This window comes from Saccopteryx bilineata, chromosome 4, assembly GCF_036850765.1.
Source record: "Saccopteryx bilineata isolate mSacBil1 chromosome 4, mSacBil1_pri_phased_curated, whole genome shotgun sequence".
NCBI classification, from domain to species: Eukaryota; Metazoa; Chordata; class Mammalia; order Chiroptera; family Emballonuridae; genus Saccopteryx; species Saccopteryx bilineata.
In genome coordinates this window covers 261,808,930-261,834,020 of record NC_089493.1, presented here as the reverse complement: position 1 = coordinate 261,834,020, position 25,091 = coordinate 261,808,930, and the positions used below count along the sequence as shown (strand labels likewise).

At 41.9% G+C, this 25,091-nt stretch overlaps 1 protein-coding gene and 2 long non-coding RNA genes across 3 annotated transcripts in view; 1 reads left to right on the top strand and 2 right to left on the bottom strand.

Moving 5' to 3' along the window:
- The first annotated feature begins 86 nt into the window (after positions 1 to 86).
- LOC136334304 (uncharacterized) lies at positions 87 to 20,102 on the top strand. Its single transcript, XR_010731138.1, has 4 exons — positions 87 to 434; positions 7,098 to 7,224; positions 7,488 to 7,651; positions 18,154 to 20,102. It is a non-coding gene; the product is annotated as an uncharacterized lncRNA (long non-coding RNA).
- On the bottom strand, positions 8,185 to 17,427 carry TMEM225B (transmembrane protein 225B). The gene is made up of 3 exons (XM_066273815.1): positions 17,349 to 17,427; positions 16,952 to 17,089; positions 8,185 to 8,624 (listed from the first exon to the last, which is right to left on the bottom strand). The coding sequence occupies exons 1-3, from the start codon at positions 17,425 to 17,427 to the stop codon at positions 8,452 to 8,454; spliced, it is 390 nt and encodes a 129-aa protein (XP_066129912.1). The 3' UTR covers positions 8,185 to 8,451.
- LOC136334306 (uncharacterized) overlaps positions 18,548 to 25,091 on the bottom strand; it is a 24,652-nt gene continuing 18,108 nt past the window's right edge. Inside the window, exon 3 of the long non-coding RNA XR_010731140.1 lies at positions 18,548 to 21,115. This is a non-coding gene — a long non-coding RNA (uncharacterized lncRNA). The remainder of the gene's footprint in view (positions 21,116 to 25,091) is intronic.

Here is a 25,091-nt window from a genome sequence, read left to right as displayed (position 1 = left end):
CAGGTGCGTAAGGAAAGAGCCCTTCCGTTTCCTCTCTAGGACTTTTGGAGGTCCGGGCGTCTCGATGATCTCTCGTCCCCGGGGACCGTTCCGGAGCGCGCGCGGGACCGCAAAGAAGGTCTTTCCCCAGCTGCTTTCCTCGAGGTTCTCGGTCGCCAGACCCTTTTGCGCCTCCTTGCCTTTGCACCTGCTTTCCCTCTGTGAGAAGGATTCTCCAGACATACACTGGGCACGCAGGTGTTTATTTCGCGAGTACCGATACTTTGTGCCAGGCGCAGGGGCCGAGGGTGACCGAGGGAAGCACTAAATAGTAGATTCATGTAAGAGGGGCCTTCTTGGTTGTTGGAAGAGGTTGGAGAAGGTAGTCAGGGGAGGCTTCCTGGAAGAGCCTGCACCTGAGCTCAGATTTGGAGGGTGAACCAAAAAAAAATGAGGTAAGTATCCCCAATAGAGGTAGCAAGACCAGCCCAGCAGTAGGGAGCAATTAAGGGCATTTCCACGCCATCAAAGCTACTGGAGCAGATGGTTAAACCAGGAATTTTGGAAGATAACATGAAGGCAGTGAGGAAGCAACAGAAAGGTTTAAAGACGGAAAGGAACCACTCCTAGAAAGATGCTGCTGTGCCTGACTGGTGGTGGTGCAGTGGATAGAGCATTGTTGACGGCGCTGAGGTCCCGGGTGTGAAACCCCAAGGTACCGGGCTTGAACGCAGGCTAACCAGCTAGAGTGTGGAGTTGCTGGCTTGAGCAAGGGGTCACTGGCTGGACAGGAGCCCCTTGTACCTGTGAGAAGCAATCAATGAAAACAAGTCCTGTGGCTGTGATGCTTCTCATATCTCCCTCACTCTCTCTATCTCACTCTCTCGCTTAGAAAAAAAAAAAGATAACTAGATACTGAGAAACCTAGAAAAAAGACTAAACGAGAGGATTGGAAGTTGGAGAGATGAGAAGCCTGTGAGGGGGGTAAATACGAGGCTAAATGATGCAATCCAGGAGAACAGGTAGAGACAGTCATTGAAGCTATGGATCGATTAGAAGGAATGTTTAGCTGTGAAACCTATTTGGGCAGTAAAATTGGCAAAGTTTGAAGACTGATTGGATCTGGTGGATGAGATTAAAGATGGAATACTTTAGTACAGGGGTCGGGAACCTATGGCTCGCGAGCCAGATGTGGCTCTTTTGATGGCTGCATCTGGTTCACAGACAAATCTTTAATAAAAAATAATGTTAAAAATATAAAACATTCTGCCTGACTGGGCGGTGGCGCTGTGGATAGAGCGTTGGACTGGAATGCGGAGGACCCAGGTTCGAGACCCCGAGGTCGCCAGCTTGAGCGCAGGCTCATCTGGTTTGAGCAAAGCTCACCAGCTTGGACACAAGGTCGCTGGCTCCAGCAAGGGGTTACTCAGTCTGCCGAAGGCCCAGAGTCAAGGCACATATGAGAAAGCAATCAATGAACAACTAAGGTGTCACAACGAAAAACTAATGATTGATGCTTCTCATCTCTCTCCATTCCTGTTTGTCCCTATCCCTTTCTGACTCTCTCTGTCTCTGTTAAAAAAAAATATATATATATATATATATATATATGACATTCTCATGTATTACAATCCATTCATTTCCTACCGCTCGTGCATGGTTGCGGGTGGCTGGAGCCAATCACAGCTGTCCTCTGGAACAACACCAAATTTTAATTGGATAATGTATAAGGTACACGGGTTGTTGTATGTATGGCTCTCACAGAATTACATTTTAAAATATGTGGTGTTCATGGCTCTCTCAGCCAAAAAGGTTCCCAACCCCTGCTTTAGTAAATGACAAAGGACACATCTCATAAATAAGAATGGCCACTGATTGGTCATCTGGAAAGAGATAACATTGAGTCCCTACCTTATACCACATGCCAGGACCAAGTCCTGCTGTTTCACAGGATCTGATTCTTTTATGTTACAAATTACATTAACAATCCATCTTGGAAATAGTTTCAGATAGCCTCCATTCACTAACATGCAGCTCACACCCAAGAGGGATGGAACATGTCTAAGGCAAAGAGAAACCACCTGGTTAGCTCAGACAATCTGGGAAAACTGAGATTAAATCTGGGAAATTTAGAAGTTAAAAAACAAAACACACCCAGCTCACCGTGGAGAAGACAGACCAAAGAGGACATTCTGGAAAAGGCAGGAGACTGGATCAGGTCTGGATCACAGGTTTCCAGGTCAGCTGTGGAGAGGAGAGGGTTCCTCTGATTTGGAGAGAAAAAACTCAAAGATGGGTGATGATCTAGACAGTGAACTTTTTCCGTGAAGGGTGGGGCAGTAACTATACTGCTCACAAAAATTAGGGGATATTTCAAAATGAATATGAAGGGATAAAAGAAGCATTTGATTTTTTTTTATTAAACAAGAACATCAGAAAAGCAAACAAGTCAAAGTTTGATTATGCAAATGAGAAGCAAAACCAACTTTTATTTCACTGGTGAAAATGCACTATTCAGAAGGCTGAAAGTACTGGAGTATCTGCACATTCCCTGATCCCCTAATTTTTGTGAGCAGTGTATTCCAGGTTTTGTGAGACACATATGTAGTCTGTTGAATAGTCTTCATTTTCACAATCCTTCAAAGGTGTAAAAACCATCTTTAGGTCACAGCCAGAGCTAGATTTGATACAAGAGCTGTAGTTTGCTGACTCCTGAAGTAGATTATTTTTAAATTATTCTGGAGAGGTGTGTAAGGAATTCATTCTTGGCCTCTTTTCTCAGTGATGTTACCTGCTCAGAGTGCAAAGGACAAGGATAGGCTTGGAGCTTAAATAATGGAGCAAAAATTGAAATTATCTGTTGTGAGGAACAATGTAGGAAAAACTGGTAGGGTGAATAGAAAGACTCAAGCAACACTGACATACTCCAGGATGGTTTTTTAAATTCTCCATATGTCCTTCCAATATATTTATGACTTATTGTTAAGTTGATATCTTATTTCTGTCTGAAATGCATCTGGTCAAAGAAAAAAATAATAGAAATCTAGCCTCCCATACAGGTTTCAAGTGTACAACTCAACAAAACATCATCTGTACACTGCATCATTTGCCCGCTGCTCACAAGCAAAGTCTAAAGAGGAGGGAGGTTTTTGAAGAAAATTTAAAAACAGTCATCTGAAAACTTCAAAAAAAATCAGACACAATCCAACCTCACGTTCCTGGCCCTAAGAGGGCAGATTAACCAAAGGAAATGGCATTGTCAAAAAAAGAATCTTTTTTTTCAGGGAAGATAAGTAAATGGAAGCTTCCCTCCACCCCCAGCAAAGAACATGGTACTGAAAGAATTGAGAGCATTGTGAGGGCCTGAGAAGAAAGGAGGAAAGAGAAGAAGGGAAAGAGAAGGGGGGGCAGAGGGAGAGAGGGAAAATTTTATCTAACAAACTGAGATGAGGGTATTGGGTGAAACACAGAAATGGGGAAGGGGGAAGGTGGGTATCATTACCATGGAGAGGAAATAGAAGAGGCAGCAGAGTTCACTTAAAATATTTAAAAACCTGTACTGAACATCCACAGGCCTGGGCTGTCAGGTTTGGCATTGGAGTAAATACTTCACCTCTCTGGTTCTTTACTTTTTTATTTGCATTTATTTATTTTGTTTGTTTACTTTTTTAAGTGAGAGGAGGGAAGATAGAGAGACAGACTTCTGCATGTGCCCTGACCGGAATACACCTGCCAACCCCCATTTGGGGTGGGTGCTCAAATCAACAGAGCTATCTTCAACTGAGGCTGCTTGAACCAGCTGAGCTATCCTCAGCAACCGAGGCCATCAGTGGGACCAAATGAGCTATCCTCAGTGCCAAGGCCTACGCTTGAACCAATCGAGCCACTGACTATGAGAGAGGAAGAGAGATAAGAGGGAGAGGGAGGGCAAAAGAAGCAGATGGTCACTTCTCATGTGTGCCCTGACCCAGTCAAACCCAGGACATCCATACACCAGGCCGATTGTCTATCCAGTGAGCCAACCAGCCAGGACCTCTGGTTCTTTAGTAACAATATGGGTAGAACTATGTCTGGCCTATCTTTAGCAAGACAAAGTAAAATGGCAGATTTGAAAGTTGTTTTAGCAAGCCTGACCAAGCGGTGGCTGAGTGGATAGAGCATTGGACTGGGATGCGGAAAGTTGTTTTAGCATTAACTACAGTAATGAAGCTTATAGGCGTTCAAAGTGCTGGTATGGACAATTCTGGATATTTGACTCATATTACCCAACTTAGCCTTTAAGATTTAATATGAATTTTTGAATAAGGTATATTTACATGATTCAAAAGTCAAAAGCATATAAAAAGTTACACACAGAGAATTATTGCTTCTACTCATGCCAACTCCACCCACCCCATTCCCTAATCTACCCGCATCTCTAAAGATTTATTAGTTTTTTTGTATGGCTTTCAAGTGTTTATTTATTTGCAAATACTAATATTCCTTTATTTTCCCTATCTTCCCCCTCTTTCTTACACAAGAGGAAACACACTAGATACCTTGCTTTTTATCATGTACTATGTCCTAGAAAATGTTCCACATCAATACCTAGAGATCTTGCTCACTCTTTTTTTTAAGCTGTTGTAAACATAATTTATTTAAAATGTTCCCTATTGATGGATATTTGAGTTGTTTCTACTCATTTGTTACTACAAATGCTGTAGAAATCAATACCTTGTACCTATGTCATATTAAAATTTGTATGTAGGCATATCTGTTGGGGAGATAAATATATATATATATATATATATATATATATATATATATATTTTTTTTTTTTTTTTTTTAGATAGAGGGAGGCAGGGAGAGACAGGCAGGAACATCGAGCGGCTCCTGTATGTGCCCTGGCTGGGGAACTAACCCAGTAACCTCTGTGCTCTGGGACGATGCTACAACCAACCAAGCTATCTGGCCAGGGCTTAATTTTTATTGATCTCTAAAGAGACAGAAAGAAAGGAGAGAGAGGGGAAGGGGAAGGGAAGCATTTGTTCCATTCCGTCATGCGCTTTTTAGTTGATTCCCATGTGTGCCCTGACCGGGGACCGAACCCACAACCTTGTTGTTTCGGGACAACACTCTTAACCGACTGAGATAACTGGCCAGAGCCAGGATAAAAATCTTAAATAATATTAACTTAGATGTGTGGTGGTGCAGGGAATAAAGCATCGACCTGGAACACTGAGGTCGCCGGTTCGAAACCCTGGGGTTGCCCTGTCAAGACACATACAGGAAGCAACTACGATGATTTGATGCTTCCTACTTCTCCCCCCTTCCTCTCTCTCTTTCTCTCTCTCTCAAATAAAATAAATAAAAAGGTTTGCTATTATAAATAATAATAATAATAATAGTAATGTTAGCTTAAAGCATTAATGCTTCCACAGTTTTGTAGATATTGCCAAATTCCCTTCAATACGTGTTGTACCATTTTGTACTTCCATATGTTACATATGACAGTGCCTGTTTCCCCACAGCTTAGCCAACAGAATGTGTTACATCAAACTTTTGCCTTTTGCAATTCTCATAGAAATGGCATTTCGGTATAGTTGCCTCTGTTTTTTTTAATTTTCCATTTCTTTTCTAACACACTAATAATTTAATAATATTTTTAAGTTTGTGTTTGCTAACCCCAATATTAGGATCATCATTGCATCTGCTTCTATTGGTTATTTTTTGTCTTGTCAGTCACATTTTTGCATGTCTAGTAATTTTGCATTGCATGCTAGTGTTTGTGCATAAAGGAGGGGAAGAGGTTCCAGGCTTTCCATGATGGGGCCGTGTTTTGTTCCAGAGTGTCTATTCCATTAAAAACCCAAAGCACTGCCGCATCATGGAAGTGGTTGACCATTGGGTATCAGTTTTCCCAAGCACATGTTATCCTTTGAAATGAAAGAAATTTTATTTCAGTAAAATTTTCTTGAATTTCAGTTTTAAATATTGGTTTTGTCCCTTTATTTCAGTTTCCTTCCTCAGGGACTCCAATTTTACATATGTTGGATCTCCTTTACCTGTCTATAATAGCTTTCTCTTTCTCTTTAGTCCTTTTCTTTATTTCACTTTCTTCACTTTTCTTATTCTTAATACTTTGGCTCTTACTATTCTGGTATCTACTCTCCCTGGTGCCTTTTGTAATTTCGTCTTCATTTGTGACTCTTTCCAGTTCTTTTTTGAATTCCACCAGTTCCTATTTCATATCCCTCTGCTATCTGGCTCTCGCTTTCTTTTGTCAGGATGTTTCTTCTCTAAGTTTCTGTAATTCTGATTTGTGGGCTTTTTTTTTCCTAGCTGCAATTGCTTTACTGAGTTTTTAATTTATCTTGGAATGTTGGATTATAATTTTCCTCTACTTTGCGACAACACTTTTCTGGTGAGTGTTCTTCAGATCCAGACTTTTGTTTCTCCTCCTGCTTTTTCCTATAATACCATTATATTGATACTGCTGTATTCTTTTATTTTAATTATTTCCTGAGAAGCTATTTGCAGATGGATACTGTGGAAAGGGAATCAGGTAGGCAGAGCATTACGAGTTTCTCAGTGTGCTACTTGGAGGGATACTTTAATATATAATTCCTGCGTGGCCAGGATTCCTCTGATTCTTATATCCTAACAGTTCAAAAAGTCTTGTACTGCCACTCATTTCTATTCTTTATCAGTCATTGCTATCAAAGCTTACTGTCATCTGCCTTCCACAGTGATATCCTTTCTTTTGCAAGTGGTGCTTCTTAAAACTTTTCCTTTATAGACTCCCATGCACTCCCCATGCCTTTTATGCCTCCCCAACACACATGCTCCATGGTTCTCCTATACTATTCATAGCCATTCCTTCTCAAAGTAGGTTTTTCTCAGACCTATAAAGGTTAATTTTTGCTAATGAGTTTTAGAAGTTGCCATCGCTACAACCCCTATGTATCTTTCTGACCCACCCCACTGTGCCCACCATGCTACTCTTCCAGTTGTGGCTTCCCGTGCTGATTCTGCTGTTTTAGAGTGGTTTGAGCCATAGTTCCATATTTTAGTTTGTCGATTTCCTCTATTCCTAGTTACTGATAATAATAGTTCCTATATGGACTTTTTTTTTTTAGGAAGAAAAATAAGAAGACTGGAACTAGGCTGTCACCATATCCCTATAAGAAATTCCCAAGATATCATTTGGAGAAAAATATAAGAAACTAAAAAATATAATTAAAACACCCAGTAGCTGTTTTTCAGGTGAATATGGCTTAGCTCCTCTGCTTGGGTGTAAGCCTCTGGAGAACAGGAACTGATTCTGATGCCTCTGTGTACCCCAATGGTGCACTGCACAAGGTCAACCTTTTATAAACACTATTTAAGAATCACAACAGAGCCCACTCGACTCTAGCTGTGTTCATTACATCTCCTCTCCAGAAAGGCATACAGAGCTCCTTGTACTTGTTTTTGAATATTCACTGCTTAAGTTCTAAGAGCTTTTTCCACATATGTGTTCTTTATAGAGAGAAGTGAGGAGGCACTGTTACTTGGTATCGTTGAGATGAAGAGTCTTGGATCACCGTTCTGGCCTCCCCATTGCCCATCCCCATTGCCAAAGGATGTATACTCCCAGTTATGCCCATCCTAGCTGGGAGGCTGAGTGCTCCCCGTCTGAAAGCACCATCAGGTATGTGAACAGGGCACACTAGAAGTGCACTCAGGGGCTTCTGACTCTATTAGGAGAATGGAACGCTAGTATGTTGATGGCGAACTTGCCTTATGCTTTCCCCAGAAGCATACACTCGTTAGGCTCAGGCTTACAGACCTGGGAAATCAATCTTGGGGATGTTTTCACCTTTAACCACCCCCAACTCTTCCTCTCAACTCATACTTGAGAAAAGTTTCCTGTACTAAGTCACATTTTGTATGGGAACAACACTTTTTCTTTTTAATGTGATTACTTCAAACACTTTCTGTTACATTCTGTTCAGTTTTTGTCTTATGAAAGTTCACTTCACTTGATCATTTTGTAATATTCCTTCCCCCCCCCACCCTGCTCCTACCCCCCCAGGCCAGGTTTTTGAGGTATGGATTAAGAGACAGTAGTCCTTCTTTTATTGAAAACACCTGCAAAAAAGATAGAATGAAGGTAAGAAAAGAAGGGGAGAAGGGAAGGAAGGAAGGAGGGAAGGGAAGGGAAGGGAAGGGAAGGGAAGGGAAGGGAAGGGAAGGGAAGGGAAGGGAAGGGAAGGGAAGGGAAGGGAAGGGAGAGATAGAAATCATAAAGTTCAGAAGACATCAAAAAACTTAACAAATTTCAAGTATGAAAAAATCAAATATGAGCAAAATAGAATCACTGTATAGGGAAGCAGAGCATTATTTTAACACTCAAGAAGCTTACTAAAAGTAGAGTGGAGACTGGCAGAGAAGAGGGTGCCACCCACACACATGCACTCACACAGCCTGTAGAGGACAGACTCTCCTGGACTAGATAATTGTCTCTTCCTTCATCAGAGTCTCCTTTTGTATTAAGCTCAGTCCTCCTCCCAAACTCTCCAGATTCTCCAGGTGCGGCATCTCCTGGGTCTCCTCAGTACTCTGGGAAATGGGTAATAAGTAGCACCTAAGGCAGACTGTTTCTTGAAAGAGGCAGATGGCACCTAGGAAACAGCAAAGGTTCGGCTCAGGTTAGAGAGTGTCCCGCTTCATGTCCTAGAGGTCAGATCTTGCTGCTCTCATGTGACTCTTTCTGGTCTGTACCTGCCCTCCCGCATACTCCCCTCCAATGTAGAGTATTAAAAAAAATGGAGGGGGAAACAGAATGCACCAGAAGACAAGGCATACAAACAGATGGATAAACTCACAGAACCATGATGAGTGCTGGAATTAGCAATTGTCTAACCATTGATAGGTGGAAGAACAAGGTTTAAGAGAGGAAGGTAAAACACAAAATCCAAGCCTCTTAATGCCCAACTCAAGGCCCTTAATAAGGTAAAAGAAAGGGGAAAGAATTGATGTTCATAAGAATAAATGGAGATACCTAAAGTGAAATGATAAATGCCATATTAATGATAAAGAACAACTTGTATTTTCAGCATTATAGTCAACTAGATACTCTACCACTAAAACCAACAAAAATTCTAAATAAAATATTTCTTCAAAAACTTATTTGTAAATACAGCATCAAGCTGGCATCAGAGTCAGATATTCTTAGAAGCCAAAACCAGAATGAAAACAAGAATTAGAGAGTTAAGCAAGCACACAATTAGCTTTCATCTTGGAGACACACACTCAAGCAGGTGACTATGATTTTCCATTCTGCTGGCCATTTGGGGCACAAAATATAACAGAAAAAGCCCAGGGCTTGCTCAAGAGGAGAATCTAATAAAAGTCTGCCATATGAAACTGGAACATCAAAGTTACCTATCAACATAGGAATTCATGAACATAGGCTAGCTGTTATGTATGTCTGCATCTAAATTCATGATGCTTATGTATTTTGTTTGTGATCCTAGGCTAATTGTGTACCCATGCACCAGACAGAAGCAAATGAAAACCCTTTTTTGAGGAAACACTTTAAATACAGGCCTCAAAGAATTTCTACAAAAAATATTCCAAGGAAAATTAATTCACTGTCAAAAGACATAAAAACATACCAAGAAATAAGACACCAGCCTGACCAAGCGGTGGCACAGTGGATAGAGCATCAGACTGGGATGCAGAGGACCCAGGTTCAAGACCCCGAGGTCTCCAGCTTGAGCTCAGGCTCATCTGATTTGAGCAAAAAGCCCACTAGCTTGAACCCAAAGTCCCTGGCTCCAGCAAGGGGTTACTCAGTCTGCTGAAGGCCCACGGTCAAGGCACATATGAGAGAAAGCAATCAATGAACAACTAAGGTGTTGCAACGTGCAATGAAAAGTTAATGATTGAGGCTTCTCATCTCTCTCCGTTCCTGTCTGTCTGTCCCTGTCTATCCCTCTCTCTGACTCACTCTCTGTCTCTGTAAAAAATAAATAAATAAATAAAATTAAAAAAAAAAAAAAAAGAAATAAGACACCATAACCAAGAGCCTGCATAAACAGTAGCCCATAGACTCAGACATGCAAATATTTTGGTTACTAAACTTATAAGAAACAGAATATAAAATAAGTATCTTTAACATGTATAATGAAAATATATTTAGAGAATAAATTTTAAATATAAAGACAAGGAAATATAAAAATACATTTAGGGGAAATACAACTTCTAGTTATGAAAATAGAGTAATTGAAATAAAAATTTAATGGATAGGTTAAATAGCAGATCAGACACAGCTAAAAAATAAACAGGTGAAACTGAAGATACATCTATGCAGGTTATTCAGAATAGATCCCAGAAAGACAGAGAGGGAAAATATGAAGAGAAACTAAGAGACATGCAGAATAGAGTAATGAGATCCAACAGAAGTCTTCCTGGAATGCCACAAAGTAAAAAAAGAAAGAAAGAAAATATAAAAATATTGTAGAGGCCCTAGTCTTGTGGCTCAGTAGATAAAGCATCATCCTGGCTCATCGTGGTTGTGGCTTTCACCCTTTGTCAGGGCACCTAGAAGAAGCAATCAATGAATACACAACTAGGAACAACGTGTTGATGCTTCTCTCTCTCCCTTCCCTTCTCTCTCTCTCAAATCAATGGAAAAAAAAATTTAAAGAATGTTCTAGAAATGCTAAAAGACACTACTCCTCAGATTTAGTTCACAGAACAAATCCTAACACAAATATCCATATCCTGAAAATACCAAAGGAAGTCTAGGAGAAAAGAAAGACTGCCTTAAAAAGAATATTTTTTACGGAGACCCAACTCCTCAACAACAATGGAAATGGGAAAATAATAATATTTTGAATATGTTTCAAGAATAATGATCTTAGATAGAAGGTCTAAGAAGGTTTGATGAGCAACTAAATTAGTAAATATATGGGTAAATTTAAACAAATATTACATGCATAAAATAATAATACCAAATGTACAAGTTTTTAAAAAAAGAAGAAATTAAAATATTGGACAAATAGCATATAAATTAAGAGGGGGTCCTTGTACTAGTTATAAAAAGGGTAATTGTGCTGATTATATTTCTACCTTATTAAATAAGCATTTTAAAATATCAAGAATAACTATTACATGAATAAAAATAGATCATATATAATTTCCAAATTAAAAAGGGGAGAAATGGGCCCTGGCCAGTTGACTCAGTGGTAGAGCATTGGCCAGAGTGTGGATGTTCCAGGTTCGATTCCTGGTCAGGGCACACAGGAGAAGCAACTATCTATTTCATCTCCCTTCCCCCCACTCTTCCCCTCCTGTAGCCATGGCTCAATTGGTTCAAGCACATTGCCCTGGGCACTGCGGATGGCTCCATGAAGCCTCCATCTCAGGCACTAAAAATAGTTCAGTTGCGAGCATGGCCCCAGTTGGGCAGAGCATCCACCCCAGGCAGGGATTGCCAGGTGGATCCTGGCCAGGGTGCATGAGGAAGTCTGTCTATCTCCCCTCCTCTCACTTGGAAAAGAAGAAAAAATAAAAAGAGGGGAGAAATGTAATGAGAACTATATACATAAAATTCAAGCAATCCAAAGCAATGCAAGAGTGTTGGGGTGGGGTGGGGGGAGCAAAAAAACCAAAAGTACAAATTAAAGTGATAGAAAAATAGAAATACATCAGTAGTATCAATAAATGTAAGTCAACTTAATGCTCCAGTAAAAGACAAAGATTATAAGACTAGAAGAAAAAAATCCAATTATAAACTATTTATAAGAGATATCCAAAACATAAAGACAAAGTTTTAAAGTACTATAAAAGATTTTAAAACTATAACAGGTTGGCCCTGGCCAGTTGGTTCAATGGATAGAGTGTTAACCCTCCATGCAGATGTCCTGGTTTCAATCCTCGGTCAGGGCACACATGAGAAGCAACCATCTGCTTCTCTCCCTCCCCCTCTCCCCCTTCTCTCTCTCTTCCCCTCTAGCAGCCAGTGGCTTGATTGGTTCAAACATTGGCCCAGGCATTGAGTATATAGCTCAGTTGGTTCAACAGTTGGTTCAAGCATGAGCCCCAGATGGGGGTTGCCAGGTGGATCCTGGTCGGGGCGCATGTAGGAGTTTGTCTCTCTATCTCCCCTCCTCCCACCTAATATATATATAAAACAGGTAAATACTACCCTAAAGAATATAGAAGTAGCTAGAGTTATATAAAACAGACTTTACAACAAAAGCATTACTAGAAATAAAAAAGGATAATGATAAAAAGTTCAATTCCCTAGTAAAATATAACAATAATTCTAAATCAAGATTTAAATAACATAATAAACAAGTTTGATTTAATGTTTATAGATAAAAGATTACATTCAACATGAAACATAAAAACAGACCTCAAACTAGGCTATAAAGCAAATCTCAATAAACCTGAATATACAGGATTATATAGATCACGATCTCTCATTAAATTGAAATTAAGTTAAAATCATTAACAGATACAATAAAAATCCTATGCTTGGAAATTTAAAAGTATACTTTAAAATATTCATGAATCAAAAAAGAAATCATAAAGAGAACTAGAAAATATTTGAAATATAATAATAATAGAATATACTACACATCAAAATGGGAGTTGCAAATAAAGCAATTGTTAGAAGGCAATTAAGCTTTAAATGCCTACTTAAAAAAGAATAATCAATGGGCTTAAATCCTGATTTAAGTTAGAAAATGAATAGCAGAATAAATGCCATGCTCCTTTTCCAGAAACACAGAAAAAAAAATCTAAATTTAGAAATTAGAAAAAGAGAGAACATACTCATTCATTTTATAAAGCTTGTAAAACCATGATATTAAAATCAGAAAAGGACAGTACAAGAAAAGAAATTTAAAAAACCAATCTCACTCATAACATGAGTCCAAAATCCTAAAGAAAATATTACCAAAAAAAATTAAATAACAACAAAAAAGTATTACATAACGGACAAATTTCCAATATTATCTGCCCCATCAACAAGTTAAAAAGAAACCTTAATGATCTCAATACATGCAAAAAGGAGAAGCATCCAATAAAACTTAACATCCATTCATGATTAAAAGGAAACAATGGCTCAGCGGTAGAGAGTCGGCCTGGCATGATTTTAACTTAATTTCAATTTAATGAGAGATCGTGATCTATATAATCCTGTATATTCAGGTTTATTGAGATTTGCTTTATAGCCTAGTTTGAGGTCTGTTTTTATGTTTCATGTTGAATGTAATCTTTTACCTATAAACATTAAATCAAACTTGTTTATTATGTTATTTAAATCTTGATTTAGAATTATTGTTATATTTTACTAGGGAATTGAACTTTTTATCATTATCCTTTCCCGGCCAGGGCACATAGGAGAAGCGCCCATTTGCTACTCCACCCCCATCCCCTCCTTCCTCTCTGTCTCTCTCTTCCCCTCCCGCAGCCAAGGCTCCATTGGAGCAAAGATGGCCCGGGCGCTGGGGATGGCTCCTTGGCCTCTGCCCCAGGCGCTAGAGTGGCTCTGGTCGTGGCAGAGCGACGCCCCGGAGGGGCAGAGCATCGCCCCCTGGTGGGCAGAGCATCGCCCCTGGTGGGCGTGCCGGGTGGATCCTGGTCGGGCGCATGCGGGAGTCTGTCTGTCTCCCCCCGTTTCCAGCTTCTGAAAAAGAAAAGAAAAAAAAAAAAGGAAACAAATCTTTGCAAACTGGAATGAGGTGACTTCCTTAATATGACAAATATTGTCTACCTAAAATATGTACAAATAAACAATACTTTATAATAAAACATCCCTTTACTATCTATCACTGTCCTACATCTAGGGGTAAAAAACAAACAAGAGGACAAAAATTATAAAACTTTTAAATAACCATTAAAGACCTAAGGAAATGCAAAGAAAATACCATGTTTATAGATAGAAAGATCCAATATTACTTATTTAAAAATCAGTCCTCCCTGGGCCCTGGCCGGTTGGCTCAGTGGTAGAGCGTCAGCCTGGCATGCAGGAGTCGCAGGTTCGATTCCCGGCCAGGGCACACAGGAGAAACACCCATTTGCTTCTCCACCCCTCCCCTTCTCCTTCCTCTCTGTCTCTCTCTTCCCCTCCCGCAGCCAAGGCTCCATTGGAGCAAAGTTGGCCCGGGCGCTGAGGATGGCTCTGTGGCCTCTGCCTCAGGCACTAGAATGGCTCTGGTTGCAACAGAGCAACACCCCAGATGGGCAGAGCATCGCCCCCTGGTGGGCATGCTGGGTGGATCCCGGTCGGGCGCATGCGGGAATCTGTCTGACTGCCTCCTCGTTTCCAACTAAAGAAAAATACAAAAAAAAAAAAAAAAAAATCAGTCCTCCCTGAATTGACTATATATTCAGTGTAATTCCCTACAAATTTCAACAGATTTTTTTCTGTAAAATGTAAAGAAAGCTTTCTTATATATAAAATATATATACAAGCCTGACCTGTGGTGGTGCAGTGGCTAAAGCATCGACCTGGAATGCTGAGGTCGCTGGTTCAAAACCCTGGGCTTGCCTGGTCAAGGCACATATGGGAGTTGATGCTTCCTGCTCCTCCCCTCTTCTCTCTTTCTCTCTCTAAAATGAATAAATAAAAATCTTTAATAAAATATATATACATATAAGAAACATTTTCTTATAAGAAAAAAAGGCCACAATAGCTAAAGAACTTCTGAAAAAGAACAGCGGGAGGAATTTTCCTACCAGATATCAAAATATATAATATCAAGATATCATAAAGCTACAGAAACTATGAAAGTATGGTTTGAGAACTAGAATAGACAAGTTAATATAATATGAGACTTTGATTACTAACAAAAACAGCACTCCAGATCAGTACAGACTAGTTAATAACTGCCACTATAACAACTTGATATTCATTTGAAAAACATAATAAAAGTGTTCCCTACCTCACACTATAAATCAAGTCAAGATGAATGAGTTATATATAGAAAGCAAAACTACAAAACTTTAGAAGATAATGTAAGAAAATATCTTTAAGAACTCAACAGGGAAAGATTTCTTAAATAATACATAAAGGAAACAAACCATATAAAGGAAAATATCAATACATTTAACTGCAGTAAAATTAATTTCTGTTCCTCAAAGGACCTTATATAGGAAGTAAAAATCCAAGCCCTAAACTAGAAGATGTTTGCAATACCTGTCACTAACAAAGGATTAATATCTAAAATATATAAAGAATTCCTACAAATCATTTGAAAAGGAAAAAAAATAGGCAATACTAAGTAAGAATTCTTTAGAAAACACAAATGGCCATTAACCACATGAAAAGATGTTCAACCTGTTTAATCATTAAGGAAATACATTTTAATAATATAAGGTACTACCTTACACTAATTAAATTGGCCAGGCTTTAAAAGTTTATCAATTCCAAATGTTGACAGAGTAAAGCCACAGTATTTTCTTTTCCCCTGCCAGTAGGAGTGTAAAATATCACTATTTCCTGGGAAACCTATTGGACACCATGTAGTAAAAACCTGAAAATATGCATAATCTAGACCTAGAAATTCCAGCACTCAGCATTGTGGAGACTCTCTTACAGGTGCACCAGGAAACTACACAGAAAGTTCATAGCAGTGTTGTTTGTATTAGAAAAGTGAAATAATCATCCAATGTTCATTGATAGAAAGATGGATAAATTGTGGATTAGTTTTACAAGTAAATGCTTGCATAAAGTAGTAAAAACAAATGAACCTCAGTTTCCTTGTATTAATATCGAGGAATCTCAAGGTTATAATACTGATCAAAATAGAAAGTTTCAGAACAATAAGTACAGTACAATTCTATTTAAATAAAGCTTTAAAACATGCAAACTAAATAACACATTGTTTAAGAATATATATGTTTGTAGTTAATATGATTAGCATAAGTTTCAGAATAAATGGTTCTGGAGGGGAGAAAAGATGACGAGATCAGGAAAAGACAGATGGTTGAGGGGGAGAGACTTCAAAGATACTCAATATTCTATCATATTTCATTAATTTTGACAAGCCAATTTTTTTAGTAGTAAGTTCTTTTCTTATTTATTGATTGATTTTTAGAGAGAGAGAGGAAGGAGAAGAGAGAGAGACATCAATTTGTCATTCTACTTATTTCTGCATCCATTGGCTGATTCCACATTTTAACATCTCTGAAATGAGGATGTGTCTTACAAGTTATAGCATCTTAGAATTATACTTGACATTAATTTTTCTTTCTCAGTGGTATGTAAAATAAGGGTGTAACTTATAGACAATGGAGTCAATGAAATATGACTAGTTCTTAAACTCTATGGTGGAAATATGGGTATACAGTTTATTTTTAACCATATCTTACAACTATATAATAAAGATTATTATATATTCAATATATAATCAAGTTGAGTTAAACTAGATTATAATCATGGGACAGGTTAACATAGCAGGGAGAGGAGAAAGAATAGGGATAAAATCAGATAGGTTTATGAATTTAGATGGTGATGGTATGTAAAGATAAATGGGGTATGATGAGGAATAAGACCTTAGACTTTAGGATAAAAATAAGAAAGGAATAGAAAGCCTTAGGAACCAGGATGGTATAAGGAAGAGTATGAAAATTTGGAAGAGTGTGGTTTTCAAGTCAAGTAGGATAAGAATTGGGAAGGACAAGGATGGGGGTAGGGTTGAGGCTCCAGAGCAATGCTGTCCAGTAGCACTTTCTGCAACAATGGGAATTTATCTGTACCGTCCAATATGGTACCCACTAGACACATAATAACATGGTTACTGTACATTTGGAATGTGTCTAGTGTAACTGAGACACTGAATTTTTTAACTTTATTTCATTTTAATTAATTAAAGTGAAATAGCCACATGTAGCTAGTGACTGCAGTTTTGAACAGCACAGCTTAAGAGCACCCATGGCTCCTGAATCCAGACAGGGGCAGAGAGAGAGGTAGAAGCCCCAGGATACTCACCAGCCACTATGAACAGAAGGGTGCCAAAGCCCAGGACGGAGTCAGGCCACTGCGCGGAGAAGTGGGGAGGGCTGGGCTTCCTCCTCAGACTCTGGATCTCCAGGGCATGCAGCAGCAAGGCCAGGAAGGCACAGGCTCCTGCAGGGTCGCAGGAGAGCACCGTTGCTCTCTTCCTGTGCTTCTGCCTTCACTCCTGAAACTTACCAGACAGAGCCACATGGCCTACAGCCTGTGCGGCTCCTGCGTGGAGGCTACTTTCTCCTGCTGGCACACCTTGCCCACTCAAAGCCAATAACTTCCACCCCACATGCCTGTGTTGCCCTCTTTCCCAACTCATCTCAAAGCCCATGTGCCTCACCTCCCAGGGGCCCCTAAGCAGAAATCCTCTCTTGGGTACCCTCTGTGCTGAGAACCTCGACTCCAGCCCGGGCCCTCTGGGTGTGACGCTTTGGATGAAACTCAACTTGATTTTCCATGAACCTTCCAGCTCTTCTATCTCATGACAAGGGAGGGCTTTTGTCAACCTTTTAAAGCCAAAGGTTCCAAAGAGCAGAGATGGTCCCTTCCATTCATTTTTCCATCCAAGAAACATTTATATAAATATTTATTTTGTTTATATCATATATTCCAATTGTATTAAAATTCTATTCCAGACTCTATGACAATCACTGAAATAGAGATTATAGTAAAAAGACTATCGGACAAACGATCCCAACCAATGTGGTAAGGGCTGTGCTGGCTGGAAGTGTGGGGTACTGAAAAGCCCCAAAGGAGAAGGGTCATAAATACTGAGGGGGCAGGTGTGGGGATGGGCTACTTCACAGAGAAGCCAGCAGAGGAGAGAGGCCTTAAAATCTTCTCTCCTGACACCACAGAGACCAATCCCCCTTTCCCCCTACCCCCACCAGCCTTTGGACGCCTCCCTTACCCTCCCCAAGTCCTGCCCGCCTGCTCCACACCTGTGAGGGAAGCTATAACACTTGCCCAGTGAGGTCTTTGGGAGGGCTGAGTAAAATACTGCACACTGAAGGGTCAAGCACAGTGCTGAGACTCAAGTTCTTGGTTCAAGTTGGTGGGGGTGAGGAAATGAACTTCCAAAATTCAAATATTCCTGTGGAAAAAGGGGCTAGCAGCCATTTACAACCTAAGGGCAAATGTATTCACTGGTCTGTTTTCCTCTCTGCCTTTGCCAACCCCGGCAGCCCTGAGAATGAGGTTCCCAAGGTGGAGAGGAACAAGAGGAGGAAGAAGAGGAGCTGAGTGAGAGCCTGGGGTGCTGCAGGGAGGGCAGGCCAGGTGGGAGCCCATTCAGATGGCACCGCAATGACCCCAGCCACCTGGCGGAGCAGAAGGGAGGCATCAGGAGGTGAGACACGTGACAAGGGAGGTGAGAGGCACCTGAAGACAACAGCCCTCTTTCCGAGTCATACCCAAAGCCAGGCCTGAAGACTCCTGCACAAGCAGGGCTGTGCTTGGCAGCACCAAGGATTCAAGCTGTGCACAGTGACTGCGGAGGACAGGGTCCTTGGAGTGAAGGCGCTACTCCTACCTCTCTGGAACCTGTGCAGACACCCTTGCTCATGCCCAGGTATGAGGGCCTCTCCACTATTCCAGATCCAGACCCCTTCACTGCAGCTGGGGACAGGAGGTGTCTTTGAGGCTTCAAGAACTGTTGATCACTATAGCAGAACAGCCCAAAGGCAGGGCAGAGGTGTGGGTACCCTCCCAGCCCTCCACCCAACTATGCCGTTTATAAATGGTTAAACCACTGCCCCTCTTTGAATGCTGTCAGTACTTTGAAAATGTTCTAATGTGCTTTTTCCTCCTTTCTGTCACTCACCAGTTTTTCTTCTGTGCACCTGAAAAATGGAATCTTTCCCTCTCTCCAAAGCTCCCTTTCGGTCTCCCCTCCACCCTCCAGGCCTATTGACGGGTCAACTGAACTTCAGGGCCTCAGTTTCCCTCACTCAAAAGTGAGAAGTCAGTGAGCCCAGGGAGTGTTGAGTCCCAGCTCTAAACCTCTCTAGGCAGGAGTCCAGGCTACATGGTGATCCCATGCTCTGGATGGAGTACCCTTGACATTTTCATATGATGGGCTGTACCCCTTCTTGTCTACCCCCTGCTACCTCAACTTGTCTAAAACTGACCCGAGTGTCATCCCTAGTTCAGGCATTCTCTCTCTCACCCGCACTCCAGCCAGTTCATGCTGGCTTCTCCCTTTCTCCCATACTTCCAGCTCATCAGCCTTCCTCATCGTCTCAGTTTTCACGAAGTTTCCCAACCACACCTGCGCCCACACCCACCGTGTCTCTTCCAGTCCTGGAACACAACTTACAACCCCAGCACCAGCAACTTGCATGCCTGGGGTCCTTCCCTGGGGGTGCCCTCTCTACTCCTCCAGACCTTTTAAATCCCACCTTTCCTGCAAAGCTCAGCTTGGTCCTGTCCACTCCATGTAGATCTCCCAGCCACCAACCATTATCCATTCCCTCCAGAAAAATTAACTGTTTACTTACTGGATGCCCCATGCCCAGTTTAGACCAAGAGGGGCAATTCAGGGACAAAAAAGGACAGGAATTTACAAGCTCTTGGTAACTACTGCAGAGGGAGAAGAACAAATAAACACATCACACGATACAGTGTTTTCCCTTCCCTAGCCTGAGGTTACCACGGGGACATCCAGTGTACTACCTCCTTTCTGCGCCCGCCCTCCACTCCCAACCCTGCTCTCCAGTGTGGTGGACTTTGTTGGCCTTTCTTTGAGGATAGGCCAGGGTCCTGCTTGGAACAGCCCTTAGTGCTGGGACTAGACTAACACACAATTTTGAGAATGCATTGATGCAGGCCAGATTCAAAGGACCACTCACATTTTAACATAAATGGGGATTTGTATCAATAGGTTCCTTTGTACTAATGAAGAAACAGAGGGCAGGAGAGAAGGCCCCCTGGTTCAGGATACCACCCTCAGTCAGAGGGGACCAGGACCGGTAGGCACCTGTGTGCCCCTCCCATCTCACCAGGTGCCACTGGCCAGCAGTTCAGTTTGGTGGTTTCCAAATGTGAAATTTAGTGCAACCCACGAATTTTTTCTAATAGGTATGTTCATGTGCAGTGTGAGAAAGGGAGAGAGAAAGGAGGCAGGTAGGATTGCTGACATTTTATTTTGCTAAGGGCATTCAAAACAAACCAAAAACCTGCCATCTACTATCATTGACTGTTATTATTTAAAAAAGACCTCAGTCACTAGAAAGTGGAAGAGTTGTATACTCCTCCGTGGGGCCCGGATCAGCGGCTGAGACAACACCCACTGTGTGGAGGGTCCTCCATCCAGGTTCTCCATGAGCCACCCTGCGACAGCCTGAGTGCAGCCCTGTCACATCTCAGGCCCTGTACAGCCCCAGGGACACTTGGAAACTGTGCTGGGGGATAAAGAGGTGGGCGACATGAAGTACACCTGGGTTAGAAAGGGAAGAGAACAGGAGGGAACCTTCCCACTGGCAACCTTCCTCTGCCCAAACCTTCCATGGCCCCAAAGTCACAATGACATTTTCCAGACCCAAAGATGGACCCCAACCGGGCCATCCGCCCTCAGACACCAACCTGTAGGTTACAACAGCTCAACTGGTTATGTTAGCCCAGGGTGGTAGGAGTCTCCTCCAGGCCCTCCCCCTCCAGACCCTTGAAGCCACCTATACACACCCTCCACTGTTCTCCCCTCCCTCTTACAGAGGACCATCGGGTCTTCGGATCTCCAGGGCAGGGCTTCCCTCCAGGGGGCCCCTTAGCAGTGGGGTGAGCCCCCAGCCCATCCCCCACATCTGCCCCTCCGGCCCACGGTCCAGGCTTCCGTTGGCCCCAGAGGCCCGATTCAGGTATGCTTGGTCTCCAGGAAGAGTCCCCGAGCCCTGGTGCCCAGCGGAGGAAGGCAGGGGTTCACCTCTGGGGATGGCGGTCCCACCGCTCACCAGGCCCTCAGCTAGGGGAACCTGGCCTCAGGGCTGTTTACAGTACTGACATTGCTACCGATGCGTGCGCGCCCAGAACCGGGTGGGGGTTGGAGTAAGCTGGAGTGCATAGGATTTGAATTCGAATTCCAATTCTGCCATTACCAGCAGGGTGACCTTGGGTAAGTTACTTCTCCTTCCTGGGTGTCAGTTTTCTCATCTGTGAAAGGGGATTAATAATACACAGTAACTCCTCCTGTAGGATGGCAAAAAGGATCCAATGAAAAGTGGTTGGAAAATATACAGAAATAGCATTACACAAGTAGTAGCCTCTACCAGACATCTAGAAGAAGCCCTGAGTTTCCTGATTCCCCAGGACCCTGAAAATTCACTCCCGTCCCCCAAGACCCTTGTTCCCAGGCCTTGGTCCTGCACATGCACTCTGATCTACCTAACTAAGGCCTCCCTAACCCTCAAGTTCAATGCTCTTCTCTGCCCTCCCAGAATAAGGTTGTCTACACCTCTCATCACCCTGGTTGGTTTTAAACTTTCCAAAGAGAGGACACTCAGTGGAGACAGGTCTGGCTTCCAGCCCTAGGGATGGGAGGGGCGAGGGTGGACGTGGCTGGTTCTGGTGGCAAAAGCAGCCATACTTGGAGCAGGATAAATCACCAGATCCCCCCTAGCTCAGAGTCTGTGCTCACCAAGAAAATGCATTTACAATATATAAGATTTTAAAAATCAAGGACCAGGACCATGTCTAGCACCCCTTCACATCTCTCCACTAGCCAGTACTTATTCAGAGACAACAGGAAGGGATGAAGGGGCATGGACCACACTAATTTGAGTGATCTATCATGTGAGAGACACATGACAGACCTTGTACTATTCAGATTCCGTCATAAGGTTTAGAACCCAAATTGTAAGTGTGCAGGCAAGAGGCCTTTATTGGCTTAGCTGGGTCAGGACAGAGGTACAGCTGGCAAGGACTGGACCCAGGCCAGGGACACCCTTGGACAACTCTGCCCTGGCCTCAGAAAGGTAGCTTTGATCTCCACCTGATAGGCTTTCATTCTCCAGGCAGCAGGGGCAATAGTTAGCTTCCAGACTCACATCCTCATTTTAGCCACCCTAGGGAAAAAGAATGTTTTCCTCATCCTATTCCAACCCTTTCTTGGTTCAAAATTTCCCAAGAAAGCATTCAGAGTGGCTTGGCGTGGGTCACATGCTCATTCCCCTCCGGCCAAAGATGAATCAGCTGTGCCCCACAGTGTTCAGGCCGATAGGTCATCTAAGAAGACAGCAATTTGACCACATTCAAAGCAGAGTAGGAAGAACTTTCTCTTCTTTTTTTTTTTTCAAAATTTTTTTTATTTAGAAAATTAAATTTAATGGGGTGAAGGGACAACTTTCTTAAAGGAAAGGGGACAGTGTTGTCAGAGAAAGGGAGAAATGATGGCAGACCATGACAGCATTTTCATATGCACTTTTATACATTACTTTTAAATGCCATTACACATCAAATCCAAAAATGACAGGCATTATTATCCCCATATTGCAGATAAGAAACTGAGTTTAAGGTTAGAACTTGTCCAAATGATCACAGATGGTTGCTAAAATGTCATGGATGATTGCTAAAAACATTAGGCTGTAGAGGAATAGGTTTTTGGCAAGGTGCTGGGGTTTATCATCCTCACAAATTACTTACTAATGGCAAAAAGAAAACATACCTTTATGTATACTAGATCTTAAACAAATGAACAAACAGCACTACTTAGGGTAGAATAATCTGATATCATGTGCCTCTGGATGTGATACAAAATGAAGAGCTATTCTTGCCAAAAATGTTTAATCAATTCTCTAACATTTGTTCCAGTTTAGAGCAAATATGGGAGGTTAAGGAGTTAAACACCACCACAGAAAAACAAATAATTTTGTGAAAAATTCTAAATACCTGTTCTTAATTCCTCCAAAAGTCAATCATTTAAAAAAAAAAAAAGGTGGAGGAATTGTTCTAGATGAAAAGAAATTAAAGAGACACAAAACCAAATGTAATATGTTATCTTTGATTTTATTCTGATTTGAAGTAAAATAGCTTTAAAAAACATTCTTGGGGAAGCTGGGAAAAATCTGAATGTAGACTACACTTTAGATGGTACTGTGGAATTATATTCTTCTTCTTAGGTATGCTAATATATAGTATTGTGATTATTAGAATAACCATATTCTTAGGAGAAGCATGCCACAGCATCTAAGGGTGAAGGCAATATCCAAACTTACTTTCAAATGACTCCGAAAAAATAGCATATAGATAAATAAAAAGAAAATATGGAAGAATGTTAATAGTTGTTCATCTACGTGGAGGATATATAGGGTGTCTATTATACTATTCTTTCAACTTTTCTGTATATTGAAACCTTTCATATAAAATGTTTGAAAAAATAAAAAGAGGATTTGTCTAAGAACACACACACAGCTGGAACCTAAACTCAGGTTTATCATTCAGTCACTCAGTATAAGTACTTTCTCTAATGACAGATACAATGTTAGGTACATACAGTCCCTGCCCTCATGGAAGACAGGCAACTGAAGTCATTTTTTCAAAAGTGTGATCAATGCACAAAGGAAGTGTTGCATGTTATAGGAATTGCAGAGCAACTGTTCAGTCCAAGGACTTCCAAGAAGGCACCATTTAGACAGACTCTTACTCCAAAAGGGATTCTATTGTGCAGAGGTTTTCACTTGCTCTGCAAGAAATACTGTGCATCATGTGCATGTGCGCCCACACACAGGACAAAAATCTCCCTTTCCTCTGCTATATGTGCAATGCACATGGATGTTTTGTATTCTGTTCTACGCCTCCCTTTTTTTCTTTTACCCTGAGTGCTAGTTACAACTCACTATAATAAATTAATTTTATAACCCACTATTGGCTTTTGACCTACAGTTGAAAAATAGTTTTCAAGGACCCAAAGAATTTCAAAATGTCTAGGAATGGCCACAAGAAGGCTGGAGAAGTCAGTGGACAGAACTGGATGTGACCAAACATCATGGTTTGTACAGGATTGAACATTCTCAGGATGTAGGACTTTCAGTGACTGAGGAAGTTCTGGCAAATGGAATGAGTTGGCTGCCTTCTTGTTCACCTGACTGAGTTCTAAGACCTGGGTGGACTAGTCTGTTCTCTAATGATATTTGTGCCCGAAGAACTGAAGCTCTCTGCTAGACAAAATCTTTCCTCCCTTTTGCTGGCCTCCACTGGCACCTCTGCCCTTGGAACCTGATACATGACCTTGCACATTGACCTTGTCCTAGGTGTCATTCCCTGCTATGCTGCTCTGCCCATTAGAATCACACCCAACTCTTTATGCCCTGTCCCATCTCTGAGGCTTCTCAGACCCCACAGAAGGAAAGGTCTCTTTCTGTGGCATAAGGGGGCAGGGAGGGACTTAAGCCAAGTGAAGTATGTGGACACAGTAGCATAGAGCTCAGATCTGGCCTCACAGAGGCCATACTCAGGACATCCAGATAGCAAGGGGGTCCTTAATCAGGTGACCCTTATTTAATGTCAATAATCAACTAAAGGAATGGCAAAGGAGCAAAGGCGGAGTGTAGAGAAGAGAGTTGAGGCAAACAAGAAGACCTTGGTTTCCAGCAAATGTATTCATTTCCCAGCCATCTGCTGAACACCTACTGGGTGCACAGCACCAGATCAGGCATGGATGCTACAGGAAAGAGTAAACTTTCCATTTCAAGAGTCCATGGTGTGGCCCTGGCCGGTTGGCTCAGCGGTAGAGCATTGGCCTGGCATGCGGGGGACCCAAGTTCGATTCCCGGCCAGGGCACATAGGAGAGGCACCCATTTGCTTCTCCACACCCCCCCCCTCCTCTCTGTCTCTCTCTTCCCCTTCCGCAGCCAAGGCTCCATTGGAGCAAAGATGGCCCGGGCTCTGGGGATGGCTCCTTGGCCTCTGCCCCAGGTGCTAGAGTGGCTCTGGTTGCAAAAGAGCGATGCCCCGGAGGGGCAGAACATCGCCCCCTGGTGGGCAGAGCATCGCCCCTGGTGGGCGTGCCGGGTGGATCCTGGTCGGGCACATGTGGGAGTCTGTCTGACTGTCTCTCCCTGTTTCCAGCTTCAGAAAAATACAAAAAAAAAAAAAAGAGTCCATGGTGTAACTATTAATTTCCACTGATTT

What these genes read in the sequence shown, in the direction of transcription:
- TMEM225B (XM_066273815.1), bottom strand. Translation starts at nt 17,427, where the DNA reads ATGGAAAATCAAGTTGAGTTTCATCCAAAGCGTCACACCCAGAGGGCC. An exon ending in CGAGGTTCTCAGCACAGAGG is followed by an intron (nt 17,090 to 17,348) that starts GTACCCAAGAGA and finishes GCGACCCTGCAG; the next exon opens with GAGCCTGTGCCTTCCTGGCC. An exon ending in CCTTCTGTTCATAGTGGCTG is followed by an intron (nt 8,625 to 16,951) that starts GTGAGTATCCTG and finishes GCTGTTTCCTAG; the next exon opens with GTGCCATCTGCCTCTTTCAA.